At 51.2% G+C, this 27,698-nt stretch overlaps 5 protein-coding genes and 3 non-coding genes across 8 annotated transcripts; 4 read left to right on the top strand and 4 right to left on the bottom strand.

Annotated features, from left to right (window-relative positions):
* Positions 1-284: 284 nt before the first annotated feature.
* On the bottom strand, positions 285-2,887 carry BO82DRAFT_271819 (choline/carnitine O-acyltransferase; the record flags this gene model as incomplete). The annotated part of the gene is made up of 4 exons (XM_025631002.1): positions 285-412; positions 486-2,402; positions 2,462-2,491; positions 2,542-2,887. 4 exons carry the CDS (start codon positions 2,885-2,887, stop codon positions 285-287), a joined length of 2,421 nt encoding a protein of 806 aa, XP_025497226.1.
* Positions 2,888-4,885: 1,998 nt separating this feature from the next.
* BO82DRAFT_1206 (CAP domain-containing protein) lies at positions 4,886-6,621 on the bottom strand. The gene is made up of 3 exons (XM_025629880.1): positions 5,671-6,621; positions 5,330-5,619; positions 4,886-5,272 (listed from the first exon to the last, which is right to left on the bottom strand). Exons 1-3 carry the CDS (start codon positions 6,351-6,353, stop codon positions 5,202-5,204), a joined length of 1,044 nt encoding a protein of 347 aa, XP_025497225.1. The 5' UTR covers positions 6,354-6,621; the 3' UTR covers positions 4,886-5,201.
* Positions 6,622-10,531: 3,910 nt separating this feature from the next.
* BO82DRAFT_t11 lies at positions 10,532-10,603 on the top strand. Its single transcript has one exon. It is a non-coding gene; the product is annotated as a tRNA-Thr (tRNA).
* Positions 10,604-10,701: 98 nt separating this feature from the next.
* BO82DRAFT_t12 lies at positions 10,702-10,773 on the top strand. Its single transcript has one exon. It is a non-coding gene; the product is annotated as a tRNA-Thr (tRNA).
* Positions 10,774-10,882: 109 nt separating this feature from the next.
* BO82DRAFT_t13 lies at positions 10,883-10,955 on the top strand. Its single transcript has one exon. It is a non-coding gene; the product is annotated as a tRNA-Thr (tRNA).
* A 1,528-nt stretch (positions 10,956-12,483) lies between these two features.
* BO82DRAFT_271757 (Zn(II)2Cys6 transcription factor) lies at positions 12,484-14,734 on the bottom strand (the record flags this gene model as incomplete). Its single annotated transcript, XM_025630998.1, has 5 exons — positions 12,484-13,130; positions 13,187-13,482; positions 13,536-13,751; positions 13,807-14,484; positions 14,556-14,734. The coding sequence occupies 5 exons, from the start codon at positions 14,732-14,734 to the stop codon at positions 12,484-12,486; spliced, it is 2,016 nt and encodes a 671-aa protein (XP_025497224.1).
* Positions 14,735-15,851: 1,117 nt separating this feature from the next.
* BO82DRAFT_349560 (uncharacterized protein) lies at positions 15,852-16,530 on the bottom strand. The gene is made up of 2 exons (XM_025633897.1): positions 16,230-16,530; positions 15,852-16,172 (listed from the first exon to the last, which is right to left on the bottom strand). The coding sequence occupies exons 1-2, from the start codon at positions 16,316-16,318 to the stop codon at positions 16,004-16,006; spliced, it is 258 nt and encodes an 85-aa protein (XP_025497223.1). The 5' UTR covers positions 16,319-16,530; the 3' UTR covers positions 15,852-16,003.
* Positions 16,531-23,414: 6,884 nt separating this feature from the next.
* BO82DRAFT_245209 (fungal specific transcription factor domain-containing protein) lies at positions 23,415-25,290 on the top strand (the record flags this gene model as incomplete). Its single annotated transcript, XM_025630821.1, has 5 exons — positions 23,415-23,624; positions 23,752-23,897; positions 24,011-24,521; positions 24,571-25,068; positions 25,129-25,290. Coding segments are annotated over 5 exons (1,527 nt in total), but the record flags the coding sequence as incomplete, so codon positions are not given.
* Positions 25,291-27,698: the final 2,408 nt, after the last annotated feature.

The following is a 27,698-nucleotide window of genomic DNA, read 5'->3' as shown; positions in this document are numbered from 1 at the left end:
CCAAAGCCTCGGCTCTGGCCATAGTAAACATCAACCATAAACATTCCAACCATGGATAAGGTGCTTACAAGACAATATGTGATGCAGTTGTCGCCTCCTTAACGAACACCTCTTCGCAATTAGCGAGACGGAAGAGCATTCTGGTCCTCAGTTTATCAGTAATTGATATAGGATTGGTATCAACTAGATATGGATATAACATAAGGATATACACCCAGCACCAACTCACGGCTAACCGACTAAAAATGTAAACAACAATACAGAAAGCAGCGCACACGGTATAATCAATAGTCATTCAGCCGCAGCTTCTTCCCGACAAATCGCCGTTTCTCCGGCTTGTCCGTGCCACGCTCCCGGTCTGCATTGATCCCCTTCAGTGCATGAAGCAACATCCCGGCGTCGAAGAACCCATCTGATAGGTCTCTTGTTAGCAACTGCCTAATTTGATCTTAAAAATCACCAGAGAGGGGGGGGAAAGAACTTACATCCGCCCATTCCATCATCCTCGATTTCTCCGCTGTCCGTGGTGGGCGTCTCGGCTCCCCGATGGCTCGTGTCGCTCCTGACGATCCGGCCCCGGCGGTGGTCACTCTGGAGCCGCTCGGCGATCATCTCCATCTCACGCGCCCGGCTTGTGCGCGGACTCGCCGGTCGCTGGTTGATGGCACGCAGCAGCTTCCGGATTTCGAGCAGATAAGACTCCAATGTGTACATCAATCGTTGAGTCTGACGATGCTTTGACGAGGCACAGAACGAGATCGTGTCATCCTTGATTATGTAGCCAATGCCGAAGCCATCCGCGGAAGTTGGTCCGAATCCGAAGTGGCGTAAGCACGGGTTCCCGCAGTTTGAAGTCGACAGCACCGTGGTATTGATCTTGTCCCAACCAGCATCACTGAAGATGGCCGGCATGGTGCGCACGCCACGAATGCTGTAGCCGGTCGACGAAAGCCCGTCTTCTGACATCGGGCCGGGAGATTTCGGCGATGAGATCGACTCGCCATCTACAGGGCTGGTATAGCCATTGGTGCCTTCTGAGACACTATTGCTGGCCGACGACACCCCGTCGTCAAAGGATCGCTGCCAGAGACAGTACAGTGCGTAGAGGTGTCGGTCTTGTCCTTGACCCTTAGAACATTCCTTCGTGATGGCCGTGTGCTTCTCGGTTGCTTTCCGAAGCGCATTCACCTTCTGCTCCGCCGGATTCTCCCCCCAGAAGGTTGTGACAAAATCAGCACATTCGCTGGTGACCGTCCGTATGGCCTCTGTTCGGCCGTGCAGAAAGGACTTGGTCATGGCTGGCTCGTAGGTATTTTCCAGTCGCCCATAAAGCCCATAGTACGCTGCCTGGAAGGCCATCTGTACAAATGCATCGGGTGAGAACCCCATCGAAGTGATGAAATTCTTGCCAAATCCAGTGAAGTCCAGTACTTGGAACTCGTGCTGTTTCAGGAGATCAGACAGGTGCGACTCAGCAAATCGCAGGGCAATGCTGAGCTCGGGCACCATGTCCCACTCCAACTTGCGCGGAGTCGTGCTGACGTTGCCAAAACTCCGAGGGTCGCGCTTAGCAGGATCCGGGCTTGATGTTGCCCAGAGGCTGGGTGCTTGGCCGTTGATGGTGCGGGCAAAGCGAAGAATTGTGTCGGTATAGACATCGCTGGCAAATCGAAGCACCGTGTGTCCATCGACGCCGGTATGCTCAAAGTTGATGCCCGCGCTACCGTTCTTACATACGATAATTTGCAGCTTGTCGTACCAACGGTTCGTACACGTACCAACTTGAACTCCTCTGATGACTTCACTTGTTCCGCAGAGCATGTTCGCGCAAAGTTCGGAGGTATTGTGTGGTTCCGTGTAGTCCAGGCAAAGAACAAAGAGCGCGGTATCGACGATGTTCAGACACTCCGCGTTGTTTGAGCCTTCGTCCTTGGTGAGAATATCCCTCAGACCGGACCAGACCTTACGATTCTCTGTACTCAGCACACCAAGAGCGCCCTTCGCAGCGTCCTGGATAGGAGTCTGCTCCGCATCGCCGATTATGACCTGAAGGTTGACAGCGATATCCTTCTCGTTCATGATCAAGTCATTGTTTTCATCCAGGGCATCGAACCAGTAAAACTGGCCACGACACATGACGACGATATGCTTTGCACGAGGATCTTGACTGATGACACATCCATTGTCGGTGGGCACACGTGCTGTTCCGAACAAACGAGAGTACTGATACATGCACAGAGGAGTACCTCGGACGGTATCTGGGGGCAGCTCCTCCCGCCTAACGGCTCGGACGAAGGACAGAGCAGAGACGACAAGCGATGCTGCCCGCGTCACCTGGTTGTTTCTCGCAGGGGTGGGATCATCTTCCAGCAGGAAGAAAGGGTTGAGGTTTAGAACAACCGCTGGTATTGGGTCAGCATCGCTTACTCCTCTTGATGCTCGGCTGGACAAGGGATCTTACGGCTATCATAATTCAAGTATGAGTCGTACCCTGAATGAGCGTCAGCCAAGATCAACTGATCGAAATGAGCAGCAACATACAGAATTGCTCTATGTAGCTTGTCTTTGAGGAAGCATAGTTCTTGAGCTTCTCCTGAAGAATGGGTCCTTCCGACCGGAGGAAGTCTTGGACAGCTGCTTTTGTTTCGTCTTGCTCCCTAGGTGCCTGCAACGGGGCCAAGGCTTCGAGATATTTCTGGCAGGTCTGCTCCAGCTCGGGAATAGGTAACTTGGGGAGAGAGTCTTGGTTGGCAAACGTTAATCCCTGCTTAGCCGAGCCGTTCACTGTCAAGGGCGTTGGCGACGGTTGGGATTGAGCAGGCTCCATGGCTTTTCCCAGCGACTTGGGAGCTGTGAAATAACGCACTGCAACAGACGAGTAAGACATGATGTCAGCAAGTTGGGTTCTTCCGACCGTGTGTCAGATCAACTAGGCGTAGCGACAAGCTAGGAAGGTAGGAATCGATAAGAGACGCAAGGCGCTGCGTCTGAAATAATGACAATCTTGGAGACAGTACGAGGGCATGGAGGAGGATTATCTCATGACCACAGCGGAGTCACCGGAGTCACGGGGCTTCACCTCGAGGCACGTCGCACGTCGACCACAAGAGGACAAGATGAGATCAAGAGTGAAGTGTGTGAGATTGAGGTCATCAGGGAAAGGGCAAAATTCGCAGCGAGGACGGCGCATTTTATTAAGGAGCGAGCAGCCAAAAGGCCGTCGGGATGACATCCCCAGGTACATTCGGGAATAAGGGAGAAGCTAGCGTCTCAGCGCGGGGAAATGGGAGAGTGACCGGACGCCGAAGGGACGGTCACAGTCTAGGGTCGAGTCAAAATGAGCGAACCACGGTTGCGCATTCGAAACAGGCTGCTCCATCCGCAGCTGCGTCCAAGGTTAAGGTAATGGAGGTCGGATCGGGGGAACGGAGGAAGGCTGGCAGACATGACGGGGCAGAGGGCACAAGGCATAGGAAAGGGTCCTGCCTGTCTGCCAAGGACAAGGCAACGAATGCAGAATGCAGATAACGCATGAAATCCCCAGCAAACTCGAGAACTCACATTCAAAGTGTCCCTTATTATCAGTCTGGGGCTTATCCCCTTCCCACGGGGAGGAGGAATGCGTCTCTGGGATTTTGCTGTAAGTGATGGAAGCGGCGGGGGCTTCAATGCGAGCAGTTAGAGACAGTGAGCGTCATGTGAAAGACGGTAAGAGCCACCAAGCATCAGTGTCAATGATGATGACCGTAATACGAACTGGGGGAACAAGTAGGACACCCAATCGGAAGGCTGTGAGATAGATGAGATGGATTGGATGGCGAGGATGAACGAGTCTAGCGAGAGAATAGTACCTTGCCTAGGTACAGTAGTAGCTGCTAGTTCATCGGAAGCGGTATGTGGCCACGAGTTGAGACAGAGCCGAAGCACTAGGGTTGAGAAATTGATTGATTTGATTGAACGATCAATTAATTGATTGATGCAATGCAGCGAGGCCAAGGGTCGCAGCGGGCAGCAATAATGCCCAGGTGGCTGATGACGTTTCGGGCGAAGGGAGGTTCGTCTGGTTGGTTGCGGGGGATCGAAGCCGTGATTCTTTCCCCAGAACCTTAATTGTTGTCCCAAGGCGGTAGACACTGCTTTATGCCTCAGGCAGAGAGATGTACAGTACATTCCGGTCGGGCGGGGAGGACCGATTTATCACTTCAGCATAACGATTGTTCTTACTCATATTGACATACTGCCAAACCGCCCATTAGCATGAGTAGCATAAGAACTACTACTCACACTGAGAGCAGAGGAGCGGCGGTGTGTGCTCTGTTGATGCCTCAGGCACACTGCTCGAGAATCGAAGCTTAGTTCATATCACCAACCTAGGTAACGGAACTAAAACTTGAACTTACTACTCGGTAGTCAACGCCGCATCGCTGCGCCCGTCAGGCCATCTACTGAGTAACACTTCACATTTCAGGTCTTTATTTGTTTCATTCATAAGTATCAAATCTTATGTAGCATTCAGGGCACACATGGCCACATGAGAAGATACACGCTCAAAACACCGAATGCAAGCTAAATCACACAGCAAGAGAAGATGGTCAATCAAATAGTTCATGGCACTACAATAAGCGTGGCTTCATGAAGTGAACCAATGTGAGTGAATATGCACAAGAGAAGAGAAAATAAAGTCGCCCAACACGTGCTGCCAGCTCTGGCCGAGTGGAGTCTCCATCGTGGGTGGCTTGGCTGAGGAATGGAGGCGCTGCAGGTCGTTCACCCTTTTTCCCACGTCAACAAAAAAGCTTGGCAGGGTTGGGCAGGCACTAAGCCAGCACGAAATGAAAGGGCAACGGGCAGAGAACACACATACACGCGAAGTTAAAATAAACCAGGTCGTGGATGCATGAAGAAAGCGGGAAGAAGAACAGGATGCAAATAGGAAAAGACCGAGAAAGTGTCAGACATTTCATTGTTCGATTGGTTTGCTCGCGTACGGTCAGACATCCGGGGGTAGTCCCATATCCTTGCCACAAGGGTTGAGATTCACACCAAGGCATAACTCAAACCATTTCGACAGCTTTACTCCAAACAATCAGGGCCAGCTACTCGTCATAGCTTTCGAGAGCCTGGATGTTGCACGTCGGGGAAGTACTAGGGTCGTCGTCTCCGAACACAGTCGTGCGAAATAAGATAACACGTCTCAATCCTTAAGAAGCAACATACATGGCGTTGCCCAGGGGCTTGCCAACATTGGTGCCGTACTCACCGGCGTAGTTACCTAAGTGTACACCATTAGTCAACCGCATAACATGTTTGATTCTCAGAGAAAACTCACCGGCAGGGCTGTAGTTGCACACAGTGAAGGGCAATGCCTCGGCAGCATCAACGTTACCCAGGCTGGCGCAGGTAACAGTGGCGCAACCAACCTTCGTGGTACCCTTCCAGACGATCTGAGAGAAATGGCCCCAGTTGTCGAAGTAGGTCATGTCGGGGTCAGCCTCTCCGTACAGATCGGCATAGTAGCCCATCTCGTCGTTGTACATCAAGTTGGTGATCATCTCGCCGATAGCGCTGGACTCGACACCGTAACCGATATTCTGGCCGTAGCCACCACCATCAATGGTACTGTGGATGGTTGGCATCTATTCCTAATCATGGGTTCGGGGTTTTACTTACGTATCGTGCTCATAGACACACTTAGCAGCAAGCGTGTAAGCGCTGGACTCAAGGGAAGAGTCCCAATCCAAGGAGCTTGCGGAGTGGTTGCTGCGGTGGATGTTGTGGTTGTACAGAACAGCGGACTGGTAAGCAGTGCTGGCGGTCGCGGTGCTACTGGCGCTCTCAGTGGTGGAAGTGGAGGTTGCAAGAGTGGTGGGTTCCGCGGCAGAGGTCCAGGACGAAGTCCAGTAAGAGGTCCAGGCGGTGGTCCAGGCGCCGTTGGCAGCAGCTTCTTGCACAGCAGGGGTGGTGGCAACAACTTCGGTGGTAGGGGCCGCAGTGGTCGCAGCCTCGGTAGTAGCAGCAACGGTAGGGGCAGCCTCGGTTGTGCTCGTCGAAGTCGAGGTCGATTCAACGACAGGAACGGCCACAGTAGAGCTGGTCTCAACCGCAGCAACTTGGGCAACAGTGGAGGCCTCAGCAGCGACATCGGCGACATCGGCCACCTGAATTGCAGGCTCAGCGCTCGTGGCCGCGGTGGTGGTTGCAGCGGCGGCGGTGGTAGCGGCGGCAGCGGGGTACTCGGTGATAGTGGTGGTCAGGGTCACGACCGTCCAGTCAGTCACGTAGGCACGCTTCTCAACATTGTGGGCCATAGCACCAGCGGCGCAGAGGGCGCTCAGAGCGAGGGAGTAACGCATGTTGAGTGGTTGATGTTGTTTTTTTAACTGTTTTGATGAAGATTGAGGTGTGTTTTCACAGGTCAACTGTGTCCGTTTGCAAGCAACGACTTCTCCGGGAAGTTATTTGACCGATGGACCAAGCAAGGACTCGAAAGCACGAAGAGTGTTTCTGTTCAGCGACAAGCAGATCGACTGCGAGAGAGGTGGGTGCGTTGGAGGGAGGGAAAGTATGTACGTATCACCAGGGTGCGTATAGACAGGTTAAAAAGAGTGACCGCCGTGGAAAACACTTTTTGAAAGAGTGAAAAAAGTGTACCAACGGCAAAGTTGAGGGAAAGAAGCAAAAGTTGGGGGGGTGTGAGGTGAGGTGAGGCCAACGGTAAGGAAGGAAGAGACAAGAGATTGGGGAGGGATGGAGGAGGAAGTGATAATATAGTCTGGAACGGCGACGGCGGGATCTCTCTGGGGCGGGCAGGTAATGACGGAAAGGAGAAGGGCTCCAGCGGGCGGCGTGTCCCTGGTGGGGTCGGGCGATCGTTGATAATTAAAAGTAAATTACTTTCGGACGGGGAAGCTTTTTCTCAGAAGCACCAGACCAGTGGGTTCAGAGACAGTAGTGTAGCGAGTGTTTAGTTGTTGAGTGATTATAGTCTTAGTCTTTTTAGACCGATCTCGATGACGAGGCGGGGGGGGGGGGGGAAAAGAGTGGGAGGCATCGCCTTTTTCTCTTCCAGTCCATAAGAGAAAACGTAGACAGCATTACGTAGAGCTCAATCTCTTTGCACGCTCAATTTAAGAGGTAAGTCTCCGCTGGTCATTAATATCCAGGCGACTAAGCGCCTCTTCACGCGTCCATTCCGATGGACGCCTCCTCGTGGGATCTCCCAACCACATATCGGAGAAGATCATCTAGAAATCCTTCATGCTTCCACTCCGATACATTCCTACTCATGACCGCACTTGATACACAAGGGAACACAAGGAATCTCTTTTGCTTATGGTGTCAGGGTCCAAGAAAAATCGATGATTCGTTATTTTGTGTCTTCTTTTTTTCTTCCTGTTGCAGGAGTTGTTGCAACCCCTGGGTCGTTTACATTGAATTGGTTTCCTGTGCTTTCCCCCTGGCTGCCACTAAGCTCGATTGGGACGAGTAACAGCGTTGATGCCGCCGCCCGTTTCAGGTACCGTCCCCCATCGGGCAAATCAGAGGCGATCACTCGAGTGATTGGTGGTGGTGCTGGCTCCACTTGGGCCATCTTTACATTGCGCATTGCGGAATTTATCATTTTTTTGATTGACGATGGGGATAAGTGGATGGATGATTGTATGGATAAGAGATTGAATGGCTCTTATCCTCATTGTCTACCCACATCATCCAGTGTTGGCTGGCTTTATCGCATTAATTGTTCAGTCAACTGAACGATGAACAGCCAACGGTCAAAGGAGTCGAGGCTGTTTTGTCTTAATCTCCGAAGATAAAGACCAGACGAGGTAATGTCCGCGCATGCGTTGCAGTGGACAACTACAGCCTACACGAGTCAACCAGGGGAGCCTCCAACCCTCGGGGCCTGACTAAACTTCAGCCATCGGAACTCGGCGAGATTAACCACTATACACCCAAACACTCGCAAATGAATGTCAGGTAATCAAGCAGGTCGACACACATAATCAACAAGGAATAATCTTGTAAAAAAGAGAGCCCATAATCTTACTACTAAACCCTACTAACTTGCTCATTGGTCTTAGACTGCGAGGAACAGTAAACGAAGTGAACAAACCGGAGCAATGATTGACGACCTAAAAACTTGGCAACTCGGCAGTCCATCTGGAGCCCGCCTGGCGCCCGCTAATGTTTCACCTTGGGCCAAATCCCCCCAACTGGAAAGCGGAGATTGGGTGATCGAGACGAGACGCCTGTCCACTTTTCCACTTTTGCCCCCCTCAGCGAGATTGTCTCAGCACACGGGCGTGGAAATGAGTTGATCACTTTCTGCCTTTCGTTGTCTCCCCTTTGTTGCTTTGACGATGATGGAGACCATGATGGTTTGGGGACGACGATGGGTCGAGTCTAGAACTTTAGAACCTGGAAAAGAAGAAAGAGCGAAGTGAGAGAAAAAAAAAAGAACAAAACAAAACGCCAGTGCCTAGTTATGGAGTCAGCGACCCGTTTGTTCGGTCCGGCCTGTGAATCGTGCCATCCATGCCCCCCCCCCCCATCCTCCTCCCCGAAGTCGGGGTCGGTCACTTCACCCGTGGTTCCAGGCTCACTGACACTCTTACTCCCCTGTTGGTCCGGCTCTAGATGCCAAATAGACATCCCGAATTGTTGGTCCAGATGGCATGAAAGAGTATGCAAAGTTGTCAGAATTTTCTACCGACAGCAATTTCTACGCAAGTTGTGCACGCGACCCATGGAACGTTCTAAACATTTTTGACCGATGCCCTGACACCTCGTTCTGATGGCATGGCCCTTGAAACATCAGGGCGCATCCGCCAACATTGTGAGTTTGTGTGCCGGCACTGCCACCGGGTTATGGCGCACACGTGTGTGTCAGGGGATGCTTCAGAATTCCGCCTGCTGGGCAACAGGGTTCAGCGCAGTCGGTTGTACTACATCAACATATGTCATCATCGACCGGACAATTTGGTGTAGCTTTCTGTCCGGCGCGACATGTCGAGTATCACTTTCGACGCAGGGAAACGGCATATTGCATTGAGCGTCAATCCAGCCGATCGCACAATGGTGACAGCTTCTTGGCTTACCCAGTATCGAGATGACAGGATGATCCAAGAGGAATGACATCTTGGCCCATGGCACCTCGAAAATGCAAGTCTCTGGGAAACTTTTCTTGGCCCGTTTTATGTGACAGGCTCTATTCTTGAAGCGCAGCGATTCGATTCCTATGCACATTCGTGATGATTTGTCGGGCAATATACCTGAGTGAACTGTAACTCGCCAATCATCTTTTGGAATCTGGTGTTGGGTTTGATATCGTGCCTATCAAAAGTTGACCTTGTCTCCTGGCTTCTGTATACCCCGAGGAACCCACTTCCCTCGCGCTGCTGGGGATTATGAGTCTTTTGGTGATACTCCGTACTTATTCTTCATGCGGTCTCGCGGATCGGTCATGCACTCGCTTGGAACATATCCAGGGGGGTAATGCTTCGGTGTGATGGATATGGCCGCATTGGACGTGGACGGAGATTATGATCGCCGTCTTTGCCCACGGCCTCCTCTATACTCACACCGGTCTCGACCTTCATGGGAATCTAGACCGCCATCACCTGCGAAGGTCTCGTGCACATCCAACGATGTCTGACACTCTGAGTCAATTGACAGTGACCCTCACATATGACCCGGCCCTTGCTTCCGCCGGGGAGTGTTTACTTCTGCAGCAACAACACCGCCATCGTTGGCGGGGAGATTCTCCCCCTCTGTTTACCTTTGAGGTCAATATCAACCCGCTTCTAGTCCAGACTCCACGGCGTACAATAATTCATTATTCCACCTTGAGCGAGATTAAGGCTGTGGGCTTTTCGATCTTGGGGATCCGCCCGAAATTCGAGAAAGTCTTGGCTTGTAGGGGATAAAGTGGCATGGGTCAAGCGAGTGACTGTTGGCGACCAGCTGCGGTATTTATTGAGCCGGTAGGCGGGAGGCACCTTGGGTGATCGATGGCCGTCTCAGATCTGACTGGGGGGTCGTCGATGAGATCTATCGTACTCCGTACATTGTGGATGTTGCAGCCTTGCAGGGTTGGCTGCAGTACAATTGCGGGGTTGCGGTTGCAGACAGCCCGGTATCAACAATCACATATCATATGATAGTTGCGTGGAATATCGCGGTGTGCTTTATGCGATTCGGTGGGTTGGGTGTGTCTCAACCACGAATTCCACCCATTTGCCTGCGCTTGACGATTGAGGATTGTCCCGACTCGGTTGCATATATATTGCATACCAGCATAGATAATCTTACCTTCTTAGCACCAAGCCAGGCTCACCAAAACAAATATCACAATACTAGAAGCCAGACCTGTCGACTTATCCGTACACCAGAAAGCTAGAAACAAAACCACAAAAAACCATAATCCACCAAGAATCCCGCACCCCAACCATCCACCCCCACGCCAACCCAAACTTCCCCAGCACGTCAACCAGCTACATAAGTTATGTAGTTTGCCACTCAATCAACTGAAGCATTTGTGGCTCAGTGGTAGAGCGTCGCACTCGTAATGCGAAGGCCGTGGGTTCGATCCCCATCAGATGCAACCCTTCAGTTTCTTCTTTTTGTCCTGGTTCTGACTTTTCATCCCCCATCGTTTTTCGAGCATCATAATCCTCTCCGATGAGTGTATTAGTCATAAAAGCACCGGTGGCTCAGTGGTAGAGCGTCGCACTCGTAATGCGAAGGTCGTGGGTTCAAACCCCATTCGGTGCAGTGGAACTAGGAACCTTCGTCAGGAACTTGTTTTTGCTCTTCATTTTCCGCCAGATGTTCTTCCGAGCAGGTCGTATGAGACGCAGGCGGCAGCAAATTCGCCACAGATGCACTCGTGGCTCAGTGGTAGTAGCGTCGCACTTGTAATGCGAAGGTCATGGGTTCAATCCCCATCGGGTGCATGTGTCTTCTTCACCTTATTTTTGTGTTTTTGTCTCTGTAGCAGTGACATCTACCAACCTTCCGCCTCATGTCGAACCTTCTTCTCCTACCTAAAGATGGTATCACCCACCGTTAATTTTGCATCATACCCACGTGGTCGAACTGGGTTGCACACCCGGAAGTAAACCCAAACCACACCTCGGCTGATCTATATACGTATTCTGACCCGTATCAAATACCAAACGAGTATACCAGACTGCTGGACCCATGGATGGATGGTCTCAAGCAGCTGGCATGAGAGGTAGACCGCGGACCCCCCCCCCAACCTTTGCACCCCCTTTGCGCCCCATAAAGACCACCTGTAACCTATTTACATCTCATCATCATCACCTTGGATAGAAATAACACTTTCATCTCGAAGTTGAATGGCACCGCCCTACGCCCCCATCGCCCTTGGCCTCGTGATATAAATTGTCTGCAGGCCTCACAGCTGTACCTCATCCCACCCACCACACTGAAGTAGATAGGAATAACCGAGACTTAAGGCATATATTGTACATACACATACAAACCGTCCTACACAATTCCCCGCACGGAAACCAGGGGGTTGATTTCTAGATATCACGGAGGCTTATTCACGTCAAGAAGAGAAGGTGGGTATGCTTTACTTGGAATTGCCAACCAAGAGGCAGAATGAAGCTACAGGGTGGCTCTATGTAGTCTCGTGGCCAAGGACAACAGATAAGGTGCCCGCCAACATACGCATTCGCTGCAGGGTAGCTTCTTAACCACGGACACAGTCTTCTCGGACATGGACATCGAGAGGTGGGGGGAGAGGAATCAAACCACCTGTAGGAAGGTACTCTAACGGTTCTCACACGAACAAGACTACCTCATCTGAAAGCCAGGTGACAAATGTGTAGATATTGAATCCTCTTCTAGGTCTACTAGACCCCTTGGATGTATGTATCTCTGGTTCATCAAGTTCTACTAGATAGACCACATCTGTAACCTCAATACGGGTATCCAGGGTTCCGAAACTGCCAACCTTTCATCAGGAGGCAGTGATGAAAGTCGTCAATAGTGATTGACCATAAACTGACGCCAAAATATAGTTATCTAATAGCTATCACACGTACGCTAAGATACACATCCACAAACACAAGGGGAATCTAAGCCAGCAGCCAAAATCTAAAGAAAGACCAAGGTCGAAGAAAAAGGTAACCTCCGCGCCAACACGTCGAGCCGTGGTATGTCTGGTCCAATCAATTATTACAGTATATTCATAAAACTCATAAATATCGAGTCAAGAAGTCCCGGCGAAATGAAGTCTCCTTGACTATAACGCCGTCCAACTCGGCAGGTATGCCTTGTAGGGAAAGGTCGCTCTTAAAGTCCGTGTGTAGAGACAGCATGGTCTCTAATGAGAATGGAGCGGGGATCTACTGATGTCTGGGCTTCAGCCCGTCGCGCCACTTCAGATCGCACATAATATGTGATGCCTTCTGGTGAGAGGAAACTGGGAGTCGGTTGCAGTCACATAATGCCTCATGGTACGCCAGGGACACCGGGAATGGCAGCCATTGGGCCTTTGTTGTTCCTGTCCATCGTGCTCAGCATGTCCGCGAGCCAGTCGTTATCCTCAACCAGGGGAAAGGTATCTGACACCGACAGGGCATCTGGGGGCTCCGAGAGCGTTGGAACTGACAGCGATGGAATCGAATTCGCCACGTGTGAGCCCAACGGAGTGGGATCCAGCTTGGTCTCCCAACCCATGCGCACGGCCTGATACGTCTTGGCGATGTTTGAGAAGATGTCGCCACCGGGATCACCATCAATACCGTTGAGAGACGCCACTTGGCTCATGTTGGAAATCACCATGTTCATGATCTGTATGATATCTGCCGTTCGGCGGACATTGGTTGTATCCCAAACGGAGTTGTCCAAGGTCGTCAATTGGTAGAGTGTCACAAGGTTCTGCACCATTTGCGAGAAGATAGCGAACGGAAACCCAATATACTCCGCCGGTGGAATGCTCAGGAACACGTCGAACCATGACTTGGTAGCCTCAAGGCAGCCATAAAGATAGTCGAGATGCTCGTAGCTCACGTTTGTGATGGAGGCAATGGCACCTTTCGTAAGTGCGGACTCGTAAAGGCTTAATGAGGTGTTGTAGTGATGCAATAGAAGAATTTCTGGATCATATTAGTCAGTGACTGATTTCAAGATCAAAGATTCACCGGCCACTGACTGTATCCCTGTGAGTTGGGTCGGACTCTGCTCATAATTCCTTGAAGTTGAGTCTGAAGCTGAGCTTGCATCGGCCGGATGTATACAGCAGGCGACGGTCGCATCGACTCGCGGGACGTAGAAGACGCGCCGTAAAAGCCTCCCAAGCTTAGCTTGTCATTGATCAGTTGAAGTCGAACTTGCTGAACGAGTATCTCATCGTTGATGCTTTCCTGCTGCTCTTCGAGTAGACGAAGACACTCGTCCATGTAGGATGTCCAGCGCAGAGAGTCGCTTTGTTGCAGGAAGGTAGCAATACTAGATTTGATGTTAGGATCCAGCGTCGACAATAGAAAGGGCGATGGCATTACATTGAAGTGAGCAAGAAGCATCCCAGAACAGCCCGGCGTTGTTCCATGATCTGACTGGGAGGTGCTGCACGGTCTTCGTGTGCTTCCGTGTGCACACACAAGAGGACGTGCTTTCCCTTCGCTTCGGGATTGAAGAGGCCCATCTCATAGACAATGCCGTTCGCGAGCTGAGTGAATACATGCACGTTGGCTTTATTGTAAACTTGCTGATTGGACCTGAGCCGATCGAGGTCAGCCACCCATAAACCCGGCCTGAGGCGGGGTCCCTTACCATCCGAGATAGATCAAGAGTCCCTGAAGGATATCAAGGTCACGACACGAGTACTCATGCACCAGCTTCTGTGACACAATGTGCTTAATTCGATCGAAGAGCGGACGACTTTGCGCGCTGCTCCGTGACGTGACAGCCATGATGCATAGCCACGAAAATGGGCGGTCTCGCCGAAGCTTCTGCGACGTGGTGCCTGGAGGGATATACATGCATGGGAAATACGGAAGCATTTGAGTTTGAAAGAAGGTGAGCAGTTCCTCTGCTTGCAAGCCCGACGGTTCCATCGCGTTCAGTGACGATGCGCCCGAAGATAACGAACCCCCGCTGTCCGAAATGCTGGTGTCCGGGGTGGAAGCGGAACCAGTGTTGCGGCTGGCGTAGACTGGGCTGGGTCCGGAGCTGCTGCCCCCCATGGGGACGTCTGACATGTTGGGAGGGGATGCGGCATTGCTGTTTGACGAGTTCTGGTTGTCCGGCAGCTGTCCGAGCAGACCGAGCATGGTCGTGGTCGTGACATTATTCGGTTGGACTCCCGCGCGCAGCAGCGAGACCAAATCCTCCAATTTGTCTTCCAGGCGAGAGATCTTGGCCGAGCCTTTGGAAGAGGTAGCCGACCTGCGTGTGGTTGAACGTCGACTGGCAGCGGATTGGCGACATTCTTTATCTAAGCGTTGGCATCTGAGGGAAAGGGGATGGTTAATACCACCACCTTTTAAATAGATGCATGCATGCGGATTAATTAAGCTGACCTCTGGCAACGACCGCCTGCCTTTGGATAGAGACACTTGCACTTGGCTTGAGAGCAGTTAAAGCAAGAGCGACCGTAGGGAGCAGGGTAGGTGTCTTCCTGAGGCGACTCGTGATCTACGGCGATAGGGACGGGGTCGGCCACAGCCTCGCCATTTATACTGTTAGTTGTCGAGGCCATTTGACCGGTTGAGTGGCGGGGTTTTTTTTTCTTTTTTTTCGCCCGATGGATTCCTTCACACAGTACACAAAAAAAATAAGAAGATCAAATCACAGTATCTAGTAAGAAGAGAGGAAAGGAAAGGGTGATGCTGATCGTCAAGAAGACATCGAGAAGGAGGAGTTTGGTGAAAGGGAAAGAAAGTAGTGTGAGGTAGGTGGTGGAGGTGGTGAGATTGCGGGCGACTTTCCAGGCGGCCGACTAAACCACAGTTAGGCTAGGCCACTAGCCGGGAGGGAGCGAGGAGGGAACAACTTGGAAAGGAAGCCAGCCATGCCAGTGCCAGTGCCCACCTCTGGGCAGCAGCCGCTTAACCACTCGGAGTTTGCCAACTCCGAACTAGTTCTAGCGTCTGTCTTACTTCCAGGCGAATTCATCTTGTCAGCACTAGACTCATGGAATCCATGGAATGTCCTAAACCATATCTATTTACTGCATCCATAGGGCATACGATGTCAATCGAAGACAGCGTGTATTTCCCCCTCTCACAAGCATGCGATGGTTAATCAGACTACTGGCGGTAAAAGCCGGGGCTTTCCTCCACGGCTACTCAGGGACCCTACATAGCAGAAGCCACATGGCTCAATAAAGCAGCAACACTCCTTGAACATTGTCTCAACCCAAGACTTGCTGCCCCGCCGGTATATGCAGCGATTGTGTGGTCAATATGGTAGGAGGACGCTCGATCAGATGGTGGCCAAGTCGAGATCGATGTAGGAAGGATCAGTCGCTCCATGCCAGCCTTACTTCGGGTGAGCGAGTCACGCATCAGCCCCTCTGTCTTGAGGTATCCGTGAATGGTAAAGGATTTGTAGATCAATAACCTGGAGAAAGGCGCGATTCCGCTATACCGTAATGGAAGGCCAATTGTCTTCCTAGAGTGAGACGTTGTCAGCATGTCAAACTGTAGTGGAGGTCGACTTCCGCATGGCACGGCTATCATTATCACGAGACCTCCCCGGATCACGGAATCAGCTTGACTAGAGCTGAGTGAGCAACTGCATTTTCATGATCCATCCCCAATTCTGGGTGGGTGGGTAGACCATTTCCTGAAGAGCTGCACGATAAGGAGGGGGAGGGGGGAATGGTGGGGGTATACTGAATTGTAAACGTCACAGTGGGCCGCCCCATGCACCACAACTTACACTAGACGGTAGTTGATACATCTGTGCTTTCCCATATAGTGTGCGTTGTACTGTACAGTATTCCGTACCCCCTCGCTGGCAGTCCTTAATGTCGGCCGAAGGGGCCGTTCGGGAACTCCACACGTGGAATTGTTGGACCATGTGCGTTCTTCGTTGGAAGTCTCGGAGTTGGCTCGGGCTGAATTAAGAATCGTTTTCCAGGATGACCTAGTGATAACTGACCCTGGCAGCTAGCTTGCATCGGCAACGACTTGCTACGAAGGCGGGGCTAGTTAGTCTAAGTTGCAGAAAGGATGAAGGGGTTGCGATACCTTGTCGATCTCCTCAAGCTGGCAGCGTCTGCTGCTCCAATCACGGCTACTATATAGTTCAGTGGATGTGAGTGAACAGGAACTGCCATCGATGAAACGGAGGCAATGTCATCAATCAGTCAGTTAATCAATCAGCCAAGGGATATTTATGATTTCGTGGTAAATGAACAATCTTGTTGACACTCCATGATAACAGCCTATCCACTGGTGCACCGCCAAGCCGAGTCTTTCAACAATCCGACATCAGCCTCATTGCCACAGTGAATTAGCGTTGATGACTGTATCGACAAGCCATCCATGCGCAGGATGAAAGGACGAAAGGATGAAGAGACGAAAAGGATGAAAGGGTGAACAGAAGGTCCCCAAAGCAGAAGCAAGGCAGCCCGATGGGACAGGGATCGGCGGAAATACGAGCAAAGTCCCCATTGCCAAGCATGGGTCGGAGTCGGAGGATTCACAACCTCGAATATGAGACGTAAAGATAGGACGGTCAGGGAGGGGATTCGGGAACACCGATTGAGATCTAGAACCAGAGCACGTGCTGGGTCGGGCTGCCTCACTGGTACAACTTTGTAAGGGAGGCAAGTAAGCCTGCCCAGTGGAAGATGCACACTCCACGGGCCGATTTCACTGACGCGGAAGAAAACTCACACACATATTGTTCTATCGGCCGTTGTCCCGAGGGCGGAAGCAGCTCACGATCGTCTCATGCTGTACATCTTGGAACCGAACCTTCATCTTATTCATACGCAAGAGAGTCAAGTCACGCCCTCATAGACCGCTAGTAGTGAAACTTCCGTGGTAGTTGAAACACGTGTAGAGACTTCCACTTTTCTCCTACCTCACAATGCCCCATCGTAGGAGGGAATGAAAGAGGGAACGACAATCGGTTACCTAGTACAATCTGCGGACCACCGGAAGGGCATTGCTATTTTCCTTCATTCGTACCCCACGCGCCAACTGATCCACCTTGAAAGTTGTTGAGACAGCAGTGTCCACAGTTTAAAGTCCTATCAAACCTCTTATTGGCCCGTTCGCTAATTCTAATTTCTTTGCAGACTACCTTACTGTAAATCCGAGTACTATACTAAGTACGTAGTTCTTCATGTACGTACTACTTACTAAGATAGCGTGGATTTATGCACGCTGCGATGCTTAGGTTGCCGCTGCGACCGACTTACCTTATCGGGATAATTCTATGGCGCCCGCAAGACGCAGGATCTCCACCGCCAGGACCGTTAACCAGAAATCGAAGATCTGGCTCTTTTGACTGGCATGGTATACCAGCCATCAAGCACGAGTCCTCATCTCTATCGCACAGCGACACAAATCTGAATGGAAGTCGCACAGGGCCGGATCGGGCCGAACCTTTGTCACGGTGATCGGCAAACTGGCATCAAGATTCAAGAGCCCCGCCAGCGACACCTAGAATGTTGAGGTGACACTGCGCAAGTTGTGGGTATAATGACGCAGAAAAGCCTGTGCTCGCTTCCGGATACGAGATTGCAGCAGGCTGGGACTGAAGCGAATTCCGATTCCTTCCGACCATCACAGCTTTGGCGAGAGAGAGGGTCGCAATGGTGTAAAAAGGTTGAGCATTTCATCTTAGGACAATTAGGAAGAGCGGGATCCTCAATGAATGAACATCAAATAGGCCGTTTTCATACAGAGAGACATGACAACCAGGACATGGCTGACTGTCGCCATTCGTAGGTTCTGCGATTGGTGCATTCTTTCTTCCGCCAACAACTGAACCTCTGGGCCAGACTTAGTGAGTGTGCGAGATAAAGTCCAAGGAGGATCCAGAAGTCTAATTTCGCTTAATCTTACCAACTGTAGTGCAATCCTCACCCCCTTCCAAAATTAGCTGTCAGCGGTGCGCGAATCTTGTTAGGCATTACTGGATCGCCACAAGGTTAGGTCTTACGCATATGGTGACAGATCAACGGCTGCTTACCCTGTGCACTTATCGTTCTCTTGCGGCTAGTCTGGAATCTCGTACTTAACAAATTAGATTAGAGCTCTGATTAACCTTCGAGGCTAGTGGGCAACGTGCGTGGTTTAGTCTCGTAGTGGCTTGATCTCGCCCCAATAAAGGCCAGCAGCGCAAATTGAATCTTGACACGCGGAGGCTGACGAATACCACCTTAATATCGCTAAAGCTGGAAGGAAGAGAACCTTCCCGGTCGCTTGTGCACAAAAGACCTCAGGAAAGATGAGGGAGGCGCTTGCGGTTGTAACCTTGCACGGAGGGTTGATTTGTGGTTTCCGGAAACCATAGTTAATTGACTACCTACCTACTACTAATCAGCCCATTTACCCGGGCTATTTACCCGCAACGGTTCGATGCCTGGCCAGGCTGGAATGGTCGTGGCTCAATTTAACTCCGTCGGTCTGTCCCGACGCTCCAGTGGACAACAGTAGCCAGTAGTAGACTCAGTACTAGGTACCTAGTTGCAATGCTAGCATTTTTAGAGGTTAATCACTTTATCGTATGGCCGGGCCCACTTTCCGACAAGACACTAGCCAACACTGACAGGCAGTGTGTGATAGTTAGCACTACGGGCCAACGAGGGTGGATTTGGCACTTGACTTATACGCACAATCGTAATCACAGTCAGAAAGCACATTGCAACCTAGCATCTTGAGCAGTCACTTTAGCGAATCTACAGCAAAGCTTAAGTCGCGACCGACATGCTCGACCCCCATGCGTGAGTGGTTGCGTTCTCGTGTCTTCCCAACGACATGAGCACAAGGCATGCCTGTCTGTGCTCGCTCGCCCTGGACGTAGAACATTCTAGTTGTTCTAGGCAGTCAATACCTGTCCCGGCACAATCTATAGCACATGGAATTATGCGTAACGTGACATTGACAAATTGGCCTATAGTAGTCAGCCACATAGACTAGGATTTCTTGGGTTGCGTACGCCAACACAGCCTCCCCGTAAGCACTAACGCTCAATTAGTATACGTTCTCTTGCTGTTTCGAGGGATGCTTACCGAAGAGTGTTTCACCGTGTAGAGCCTCACCTGAAGGCTGCAGGATTTCGTGGACCAATATCCGTATGTGGAACCGACTTAGGGCTTTAGAGTCGAATGGTCGCTGTAGGCAGCCCCGCACCGCGTAACAAGTTGGAAATTTGCGTTATTAAGTCGCAGAGAACGGCCTATCAGTGATTTCCTCGAGGAGAAGCACTGACCGCTCAGCAAGTTTACCCATAGAGTGGGTCGGCATGTGTTTTCTCGGGACTGCTACCGTGAAGACTTGGCCTGGACATCTATATCCGAGCATGAGGGTCAGACCCAGGGATGCCATTGCTCCGTGCAGTCACGACGGCGATTAAATCTCCGCAAAAACACATTTGTCTGCTAGAAGCCTCAAGTGAAGTGCACGAGTGAACGAACCTCCTCACGAGTAGAGAGGCTGTTCTTCATCCGGGCAACTTCCGTACAAAACTTGGAAAGGAAGAGCGGGAGGCGCCAGGAGGCCCGGCCCTTTCAAGCCTTCAAGCCACCAATGCTCCACGGAGAAGTGTGCAAAGCCGCGACAATTTGTTCATTCGCCAAGTCCAAATGCCAAGATCGCATATTAAGCCCCCTTCGAGTGAGTGCATGCAACAAGTGACGCTTTTCCCTTCGCGGAATCTTTAGCTTATCGCTTCATATGTTCGGGTCTTATCAAGTTTAGTGCTCAACCTAGCCGGGTTGTCGGAACGCCGAGATGAAAAACTGCACCTCACAGCAATTTTTCGTCATATACAAACCTTTAGACTTTCAACCTACTTGCATCTGCCTCGTAATATGCAACGGTGTTGTCGACTGCAGAAGCAAGAAGGTCGTGCTGGTATGCTGCGCAGCATGTCACTCAAACCCTAAAGTCACCTCAATCGCAACGCCCCTGTGCCTTTGTAAGTATGCAAACCAGCACCACACCACATTGCTCATACGAGAAACAAATCAAACGCCACTTATGCACGTGAATCAGTAGAGATTCTCGCTCCATACCGGCAAAAGACCCCCCTCTCTCTCTCGATAAAGGGAGGATTTAGCCGTGAGAGTGTGAGTTCTGGGTGGGCTACTAACCTTCAGTCTCGTGGGCTGTGACACGACAACGGGGTCGACTAGAGACTCAGTGGCCTAATCAATTGGAACGGACGGACAAACCGGCCCGCCGAAAAATCGATTTCCGGCAGCCGAGGAGGAAGATAGAAGGTGGGAGTCGGAGTCGGAGCCATCGCATCGTCCGTGATGTTGTTGGACGACGATCTTGGCGCATGAATCCTTCCCGCTTGGCGTCACGCCTGTCAGAAACACCATACCACTTTGCCATTCTGTCAAGCGTTTTTTAAAGAGGCAAGCCAACACGCAAAGGTACGGCGTCTCTTACCGAGCGCCTCACTTGGCAATTCTTACTGGGAGCCTTGGCTTTTAGGGTCTTTGGTCGTCAGCTCGTGAAACCCGAGCAACAAACGTTCAAATACTGCTTGCTTGCTTGCTCACTGAGCGGGCTGACCGAATACACTCCCCGCGGTGGAGAGGGAAACAATCAGACAACTGCAACGCAGCAGCAAGCGGCTTCCCAGGGAACTACGTACTCCCCGCCATGAGCCATGATTCAGGGAAAGGATTGCCCCAGAATGGTTTCCAGGAATCTTTAGTCAGAACCTACTAAGACATATTTGGCGGGTTGTTATTGGAGCCCCAATCGTTTCGCAGGACCTGCCGAATCAATGCTAGCCCGGTATCGTGAGGCCAACACCATCCGAGCTGGTGATTCGGCGATCTCCGCTTGCTCCGATCCTAATCTGCACAGACCCTTATTTCTGGCTTTTCGAGCCGAGGAGGCTCGAATTGGGTGACATTGCAGACCCAGTAATAAAGGAAAGTTGCGAAAGGAAGGTTGGGGCAAAGGCAGGTTATCCGGGATCAGGAAGAGGTCTCTGTCGATCATCGCTGTTATACCAGTGGTAAACGTGGGATCGGGATTTCTGCGTGCCCGGACAGATCGTCCAGGACCTCTTGAACCCATCAGTCATTGTCAGCCATGTGTCCATGCGAAGAGAAAAATAGAACTCGGAAAATTATGAGAATATTATCACAATGACAATAGAAAAAGGAAAAGAGCGCACCTTCGAAAAGCTAATTACTTACTACATGGCTATAGACTAATTGGCTAAGTCAGTGGAGACACACCATGTGGCTATGACTGCCGGCGTATGCCCATGACTGGATTTCAATCGTTCTAGACCGGAGGGGAAACCTCCATTGCAGCTTTGACTCGAGAAAAATGGAGAAACAGACAACGAGAGAAGCAAAAAGGGAAGAAAATCAAAATCTCATGCGAAACGTTATGGAGGAGGAAAGTGGGGTGGAAAGTGGGGGATCACTTCATGCCAACTATTTTCCCCTGAGGATTTTTGCAAGAGCGATTTTGGTCCTTATCTCGAATATTCGTGCTAAGAGCTTCAAGAATCTTTGCAATTCTCAACTCGGGCAAATTTTCGCGTCGTAAGCATAGTCTAGCAAGGTTGCCTGCTCATAGACAAACCAAAAACCGCAGCTCCGTCAAATGTCCGGTATCAAATGCCGCCAGATATGTTGCCGCCAATACCACCAGATTAAAATGTATTCTGTATGACACTCACTGCCAGGATGAATATTGGTCGTGATAGTGACGGGCTGGGATTGGACTTTGTCGAAGTGGCTGCTACTTTGCGATGTTTCAGATGAGAATGTGTCCCTAGCATGGGTGGGCACGGAGGGTATTGTGGTCCCGAGCTTCAGATAGTGTCTGGTAGTGTCGAGCTAGGGGCTAGGGCCAGGTGAGGGGCAAGGCTTTGTTTGTCGTCGGGTTGCAGCGATCAATGGGTGAAGAATTCGCACTCATTCCAGTTTGATCTGGCATGATCCTGGGACTACCACGTTGCCGTGACTGGGATTATTCGGCCGCACATGGTCTATGCTTCACTGTCAGTGTTCTGCAAGAAAAACAGCGAGCGTTTGCGTATGTGTGCACTCCCGCACGATTGCTGATAAGCGTCCGCACAACAGAAACGACCCTTCATATCGTACTGTAAGCAACAAGTCTGAAGATTCATCGGCATGGTGCTATTCACATGGATGAGAGACTGGAGTTGGGATAAGCATCTTTTGCCCATGCTCTACGGGCTTGGGTGCCTTACCTCCGGCACATCATCATGGCGAACACGATGCTCATAGCGGAGCTAACCTCAAAAGCCTTCTCCCTGTCGCTAAATAATGTCCTTTGATCGAGCGTAGTCGCGTCCGTGGGGACGGAATTCGGACTCTGACGGATTTCGGGACCTGTCAATGCAAGTACTTGGTAGCCAGACCTGCGGCGCTTCCAAGAACTATATAAAGTATTAGAGTATTAGTTCGAATAAGCAGTCACGTTTGCACCAGGTGGATTTTCCAATTGACACACTGGAAGCGGGTTCCAAGTACTCACCATGATGGCAATATTGTATTCACCAAGGAAGCAAGCAACAAGGTGACAAGGAGAGAGAAGGAGATACAGGTCGTCGGGCGGGGGAAGTTTTGGCCCCCATGACAAGGAGTTGAGGCGAAAAGCAACGGTGAATCCTTCTAGCCGGAGAGTGATGGACGGATCATGCAGCTAATGCTAGGCAAGTCTCAACAATCTCCCCGTCTATACGAGAGGGACAGGCATTCGCGGGCATTCGCAGGCATTCGGGCGGCCTCGATATTATCTAAGCCAAGTGCCACTTCCCAATTTGGGCAGACCATACACACACCCCTCTTTCCTCTCAATTAATCATTAATTCATTTTCATTTTCATCCTTTTTCCAATTTTCCGCAACCCCCAGATATTCCTTCAGCTCTATCACAACAGAACCGCCGATAGAGCAGCAACAAACGCAGACCAGGGTCCGGCTTACTTGCGTTGTGAATGCGGCTTCTCCTCGCCCATTAAAGAACGCGTTTCATCCACCACGGCTTCCTATCTTCGAGTTCGAGTTCAGCCGCCATTGCGAAGTCCCACAACACCCTTGTGTTGCTGCAACACCAACATTTGTCTCGTCGTTATCATCTTCTCCATCATTTCGAGATGAACTGGGAGTCATCGACATCCCCCCAATTGCAGCCCGAGTCGGCATCGCAGTCTCCACCCGATCTCCAGCAGCAGAAATCTCCCGTCCTTCGGAAATCCCGACAGAGCCCCGGATCCGCTTGTGAGGAATGTCGTCGTCGCAAATTGCGGTGTGATCGACGCACCCCGAGCTGTGGTGTATGTACCGCAACCGGGGTCATCTGTCACTTTACCGCCACCCGGTCGGAGCGAGGCCCCAAACGGGGTCACTTGAAGCAGCTGCAGCAGCGCATGGGTATGTTTCACCGGATTGACAGCGTCCTTGTCGGTGAACATATGTTGGGTATTCGCAGAGTCTGACCGTGCAGCAGCAGCGCTTGAGGAGCGTCTTCTCCTGGGAAAGGAGCATGGACTATTCCTGCAGGAGCCCGTTCACCACAGCGTCTACAAGGTGCAATCGACCTTAGACAATATCAAGATGGACAAGATTCCATTTTTGCCGTCAGAGGGGATTGAGCCATTGCTAGATTCGCCGCCCACGGAGCCACAACTGCTGATGTCTGTCACGGAGGTTCCGATGTGGATGCGTGAAGAACTGTGAGTCTTCCTGTTCCTTCCTGGTCATTCGGTCCGAAAGTCTAGAGGGAGTCGAGATGACAAGGGGCTCCACCCCAGATTTTGCATGGCCCTTGCTGACCGATCATTGGTAGGGATCAACTATACTTCGATCGGGTGCATGTTTTTGCCCCCATTCTCCATCAAGGCCGGTATATGGAATGGAGTCGCCAGCGGGTCAAGAGTGAGGCAAAGACTGCTCTTCAGTACACCATGTGGACGTTGGCAGCTTCGTTTTCCGGGCAGCTTCAGCACGTAGCCAGCGCCTTTTACCACGAAGCACGATCTCGAGTGGATCTGCAGATGCTCGGGGACAATGTGATCGACACGATAGAGATTGAGAACTTGCAGGCGTGCATTCTGCTGGTGATGCACGAGTCTATAACGTCGTACGATGAACGCGGGTGGCTTCGGGCGGGGTATGCCTTCCGGCTGGTGCAACGGATGCGGCTGTATGAGATTGATGCGCCGTCATCACCCAGGCTCTCTGCCTGTGAAGATTGGGTGGTGGTTGAGGAGCGACGGCGGATGTTTTGGATGGCGTATTGCTTGGACCGATTCCTCAGCATGCGTGATGGTCGACCCTTGACGCTGATTGAGCACCTGGTGCGTCCCTTTCCTGCTTCCTGCAAACACCCACTGACTCGGCGACTAGATATCCACTCGACTCCCCGCCCCGGAAGCGGAGTTTCAAAGTGGACAGCCGGTCGATATGGAGCTTCTCTCCACTGCCATCACCTCGGGCGGGCCGCGCCTGACCTCACCTTTTGCTGAATGTATCATGACGACGACGGTCTGCGGCCGCGCCGTCATCCACCACTACCAAACCAGTCTCGAGAACACTTTCACACACGACTCTTCCAACTTTCACGACCGCCACGAATGGATCCATAACACCATCACGCAGCGAATCAACATCCTCTCTTTCAATACCCCCAAGTTCACTGAAAACAGTGACCCTATGTTTCTTTTCACACGTATTCTAGCGTCGACCACGGCGCTGTACCTCTATCACACTCTCAGTCTCACATCATATGAACTCATTCCGGAGGACGACATGTCGCCGTTCCCGGATTATGGCCATGCTGCGTTGTTGGAAGCGCAGGAGATGGTGCATTTGGCAAATATATTAAACAAAGTCAACTCCTTCAAGGTAAGAATATTAGTTCTTGGTGTCAGCTGTAAATAGGGATGTTGGACTGACATTGCATAGATTCACCCTTTCACACACATTCCACTGAGCCTTTGCGTTGACATTTGCAACACGTATAGAGACCGCGACGGCGCCATTTGCGCTAAGCTCCAGGAGGTCTTCCATACGCTGCGGAACCTCACGTGGGTGAACAGTCTTGGAGAGAAACTTCAACAGGTCCTGGGTGGGCCGATATGACCCACCATAAGTTCGATGGTTTTCTTGGTTGTCGGGAAAAATAGAACCGGACCTGAAGACGCAGAATCTCTCTAGATGGTGGGGTGGCGTATTGAAGTTTTGTTGTTAAGCGTTGCGTCCATGACACGCTAGATCGTTGATTGCGTGTGTGTATCCTGTTGATATGTCGCGGATAGAGTTGTCATTCGAATCCGAATCATAGCATCCAAGCTCTGTTTCATAGCATCAGCCCTCAGAAGTGGAAACCAGTAGGGATACTTATCTCAAATAAACCCCGACCCTCATTCCAAAGAAGGGAGATGATGTCATTCCTTGAAGCGACAATCTATGCTGTGCGGTACTGTCGCCAGAAACCGACCGTCGGATTTCGCGCTGCAGCGCAGCGGCACGAGTCCGCTGCCCACCCCATACTCTCGCTCTATACTTGATACACCCTGATCGACAAGAGAAACAAACAGACCCTCGACCGGTATTTATCCAATCCTCAGCCCCATATCCTGAAAGAAAATAACCCTTTCCTCCGTTCGGCCCGTCACCCATCGACAAGAAGTGTTAGGAAGTAAGAAAAAAAAATATCCGTCGAGTCAAACCAGAGTAAGAAAGTCTCCATTATAGAAAAGAAAAACCCGAAGGAAGGTAGGTACAGTACTACCCACGCAGCCTTGTTACACCGTCCTCCCAGCCAAAAACAAACTGGATTTCCTGTTTGGGGGGGGGGACCGGATTCCGGACTTGGGCGCCAACCCCATGAATCCCGAAATCCGGTGGCGGTGAGTCTTCGGTATTGGGTTAGCGTACTACCCTACCCATACTACTAGGTATACTTTGCCATAGGATTTGGGGATGGTACGGGATTGGGGGTGGGATTGGGTTTTGGTTTACTGGTTTGATTTTCTGGGCCGGGGGGGGGGGGGGGGGGGGGGGGATGGTATGGTTTTGGGTTTGGGGTTTTCATGTGGTGAGTGATAGTACAGCATATTGATATGGGTAACTAGATACTATACATGCCTCTAGAATCGAATGATTTGTGGTTTCTATACTTCGGTAGTTTACTATATATACAGTAGTAAGGGCACCGTCACTCTGACTAAAGTAGTCTTAGTTTGAAAGGGGGATTGAGAGTGGGATTAGGAATGTGGTTTCTGAAATCCGTTCGTCCCTGTGCTTGCACCTGTCTGTCTCTGTCCCCGCCCTCTCTTGGGGTATTGTAGCATGCTCACTTCTGAAACACTGCCTCAGCCACCTGCCTGAACTTCCTGCCTGGCCTACCGTCCCTGCTTAAAGATAAGAACCACCGGAATTTCGAAAGTTGAACCCCGACGAGCAAAGCACAGCCATCTCCCGTCCCTGCCACCCAGGCCATGTCTGATCCTCTCTCTGACTAACGCACCCAGCCTGGATATGCTCTGCAATTGGCTAGAGCATAAGGACAAGGGCGAGGGGGGTTCAACAAGACTTGAAATCCGAAGTCCAATTCCGTGGGTCCTTCGCTGTGTACATAGCATATTCCCTGGGAATGAGGGGAATGCGTGTGGAGAGCCGTGTAGTGCAATGGGACTATTGGGCCAAGGGTAAACACATGGACTGTAGTCTGGAATCCGGGCTGAATCCCGATCAGACGATGTAGAAAAGAGGAATGAGTCTGCCTTGCCCTTGTGGTTTTACTGGGTGGGTGGGCGTATCAGCTGGGTTCGGTCCTAGGCTTTCCGTTCGGGTGATGTTCAGGAGTTACTGGTGCTCGTGAGGAGTTAGTAGTTCGTTTTCTGCGGGGTTGGATGTTTTCTGGAGCTGATGCCGGCTTGTACATGGTGATCAAAGTGAGTGGCTACCTGCTTTGTGGCTTTGGATACTCTCCAGGTCGTTGATCAGCTCGTTCCGGGTGTTGGGAGGAGTCGCAGATCTGAGGATGAGGGTACTGACCGATATTGGCACCGGTGATTAGGGTGCATGAATGGTTCGGCTACATGACATGACTTGATACACACTAACTTTGTAAAGATGGGGTAAAGAGTAGGGTCTCGTAGATCAAGACCTCTACCCTGGGTACAATGACCTAAATGTTAGCCTACATACTAGCCTGCCCTGCAGGGACGGCGCGCAGTAGCCTGTCCCCTCGATCTGAGGCCCGTAGTTCGTAGCGTCGAATTCTACGGACCGAAATCGATCAGCCGAGGTCTCGCGGGGTCAAGTTCGGACCGTAAGGCACCAGGCACGGCCCTTGGGGCTTATTTAGGGGCTAAGGTGGAGTGAGTGGGTGCTGTGGCCAGAGTAGAAGTGGCTCCGTCGTGTCTTGCACGGCTAAGCTTTGAGTCCCTGATGGTAGGGTTAGGGACTGAGTTACGCTAGAGACTTTCCAGAGTGTAGTCTTGAGATCATGAGTATAATCTTATTTT

Source organism: Aspergillus uvarum (assembly GCF_003184745.1).
Source record: "Aspergillus uvarum CBS 121591 unplaced genomic scaffold BO82scaffold_1, whole genome shotgun sequence".
NCBI classification, from domain to species: domain Eukaryota; kingdom Fungi; phylum Ascomycota; class Eurotiomycetes; order Eurotiales; family Aspergillaceae; genus Aspergillus; species Aspergillus uvarum.
Note: the sequence above shows the minus strand (reverse complement) of the source record. Positions and strands in the feature narration are given on the sequence as shown.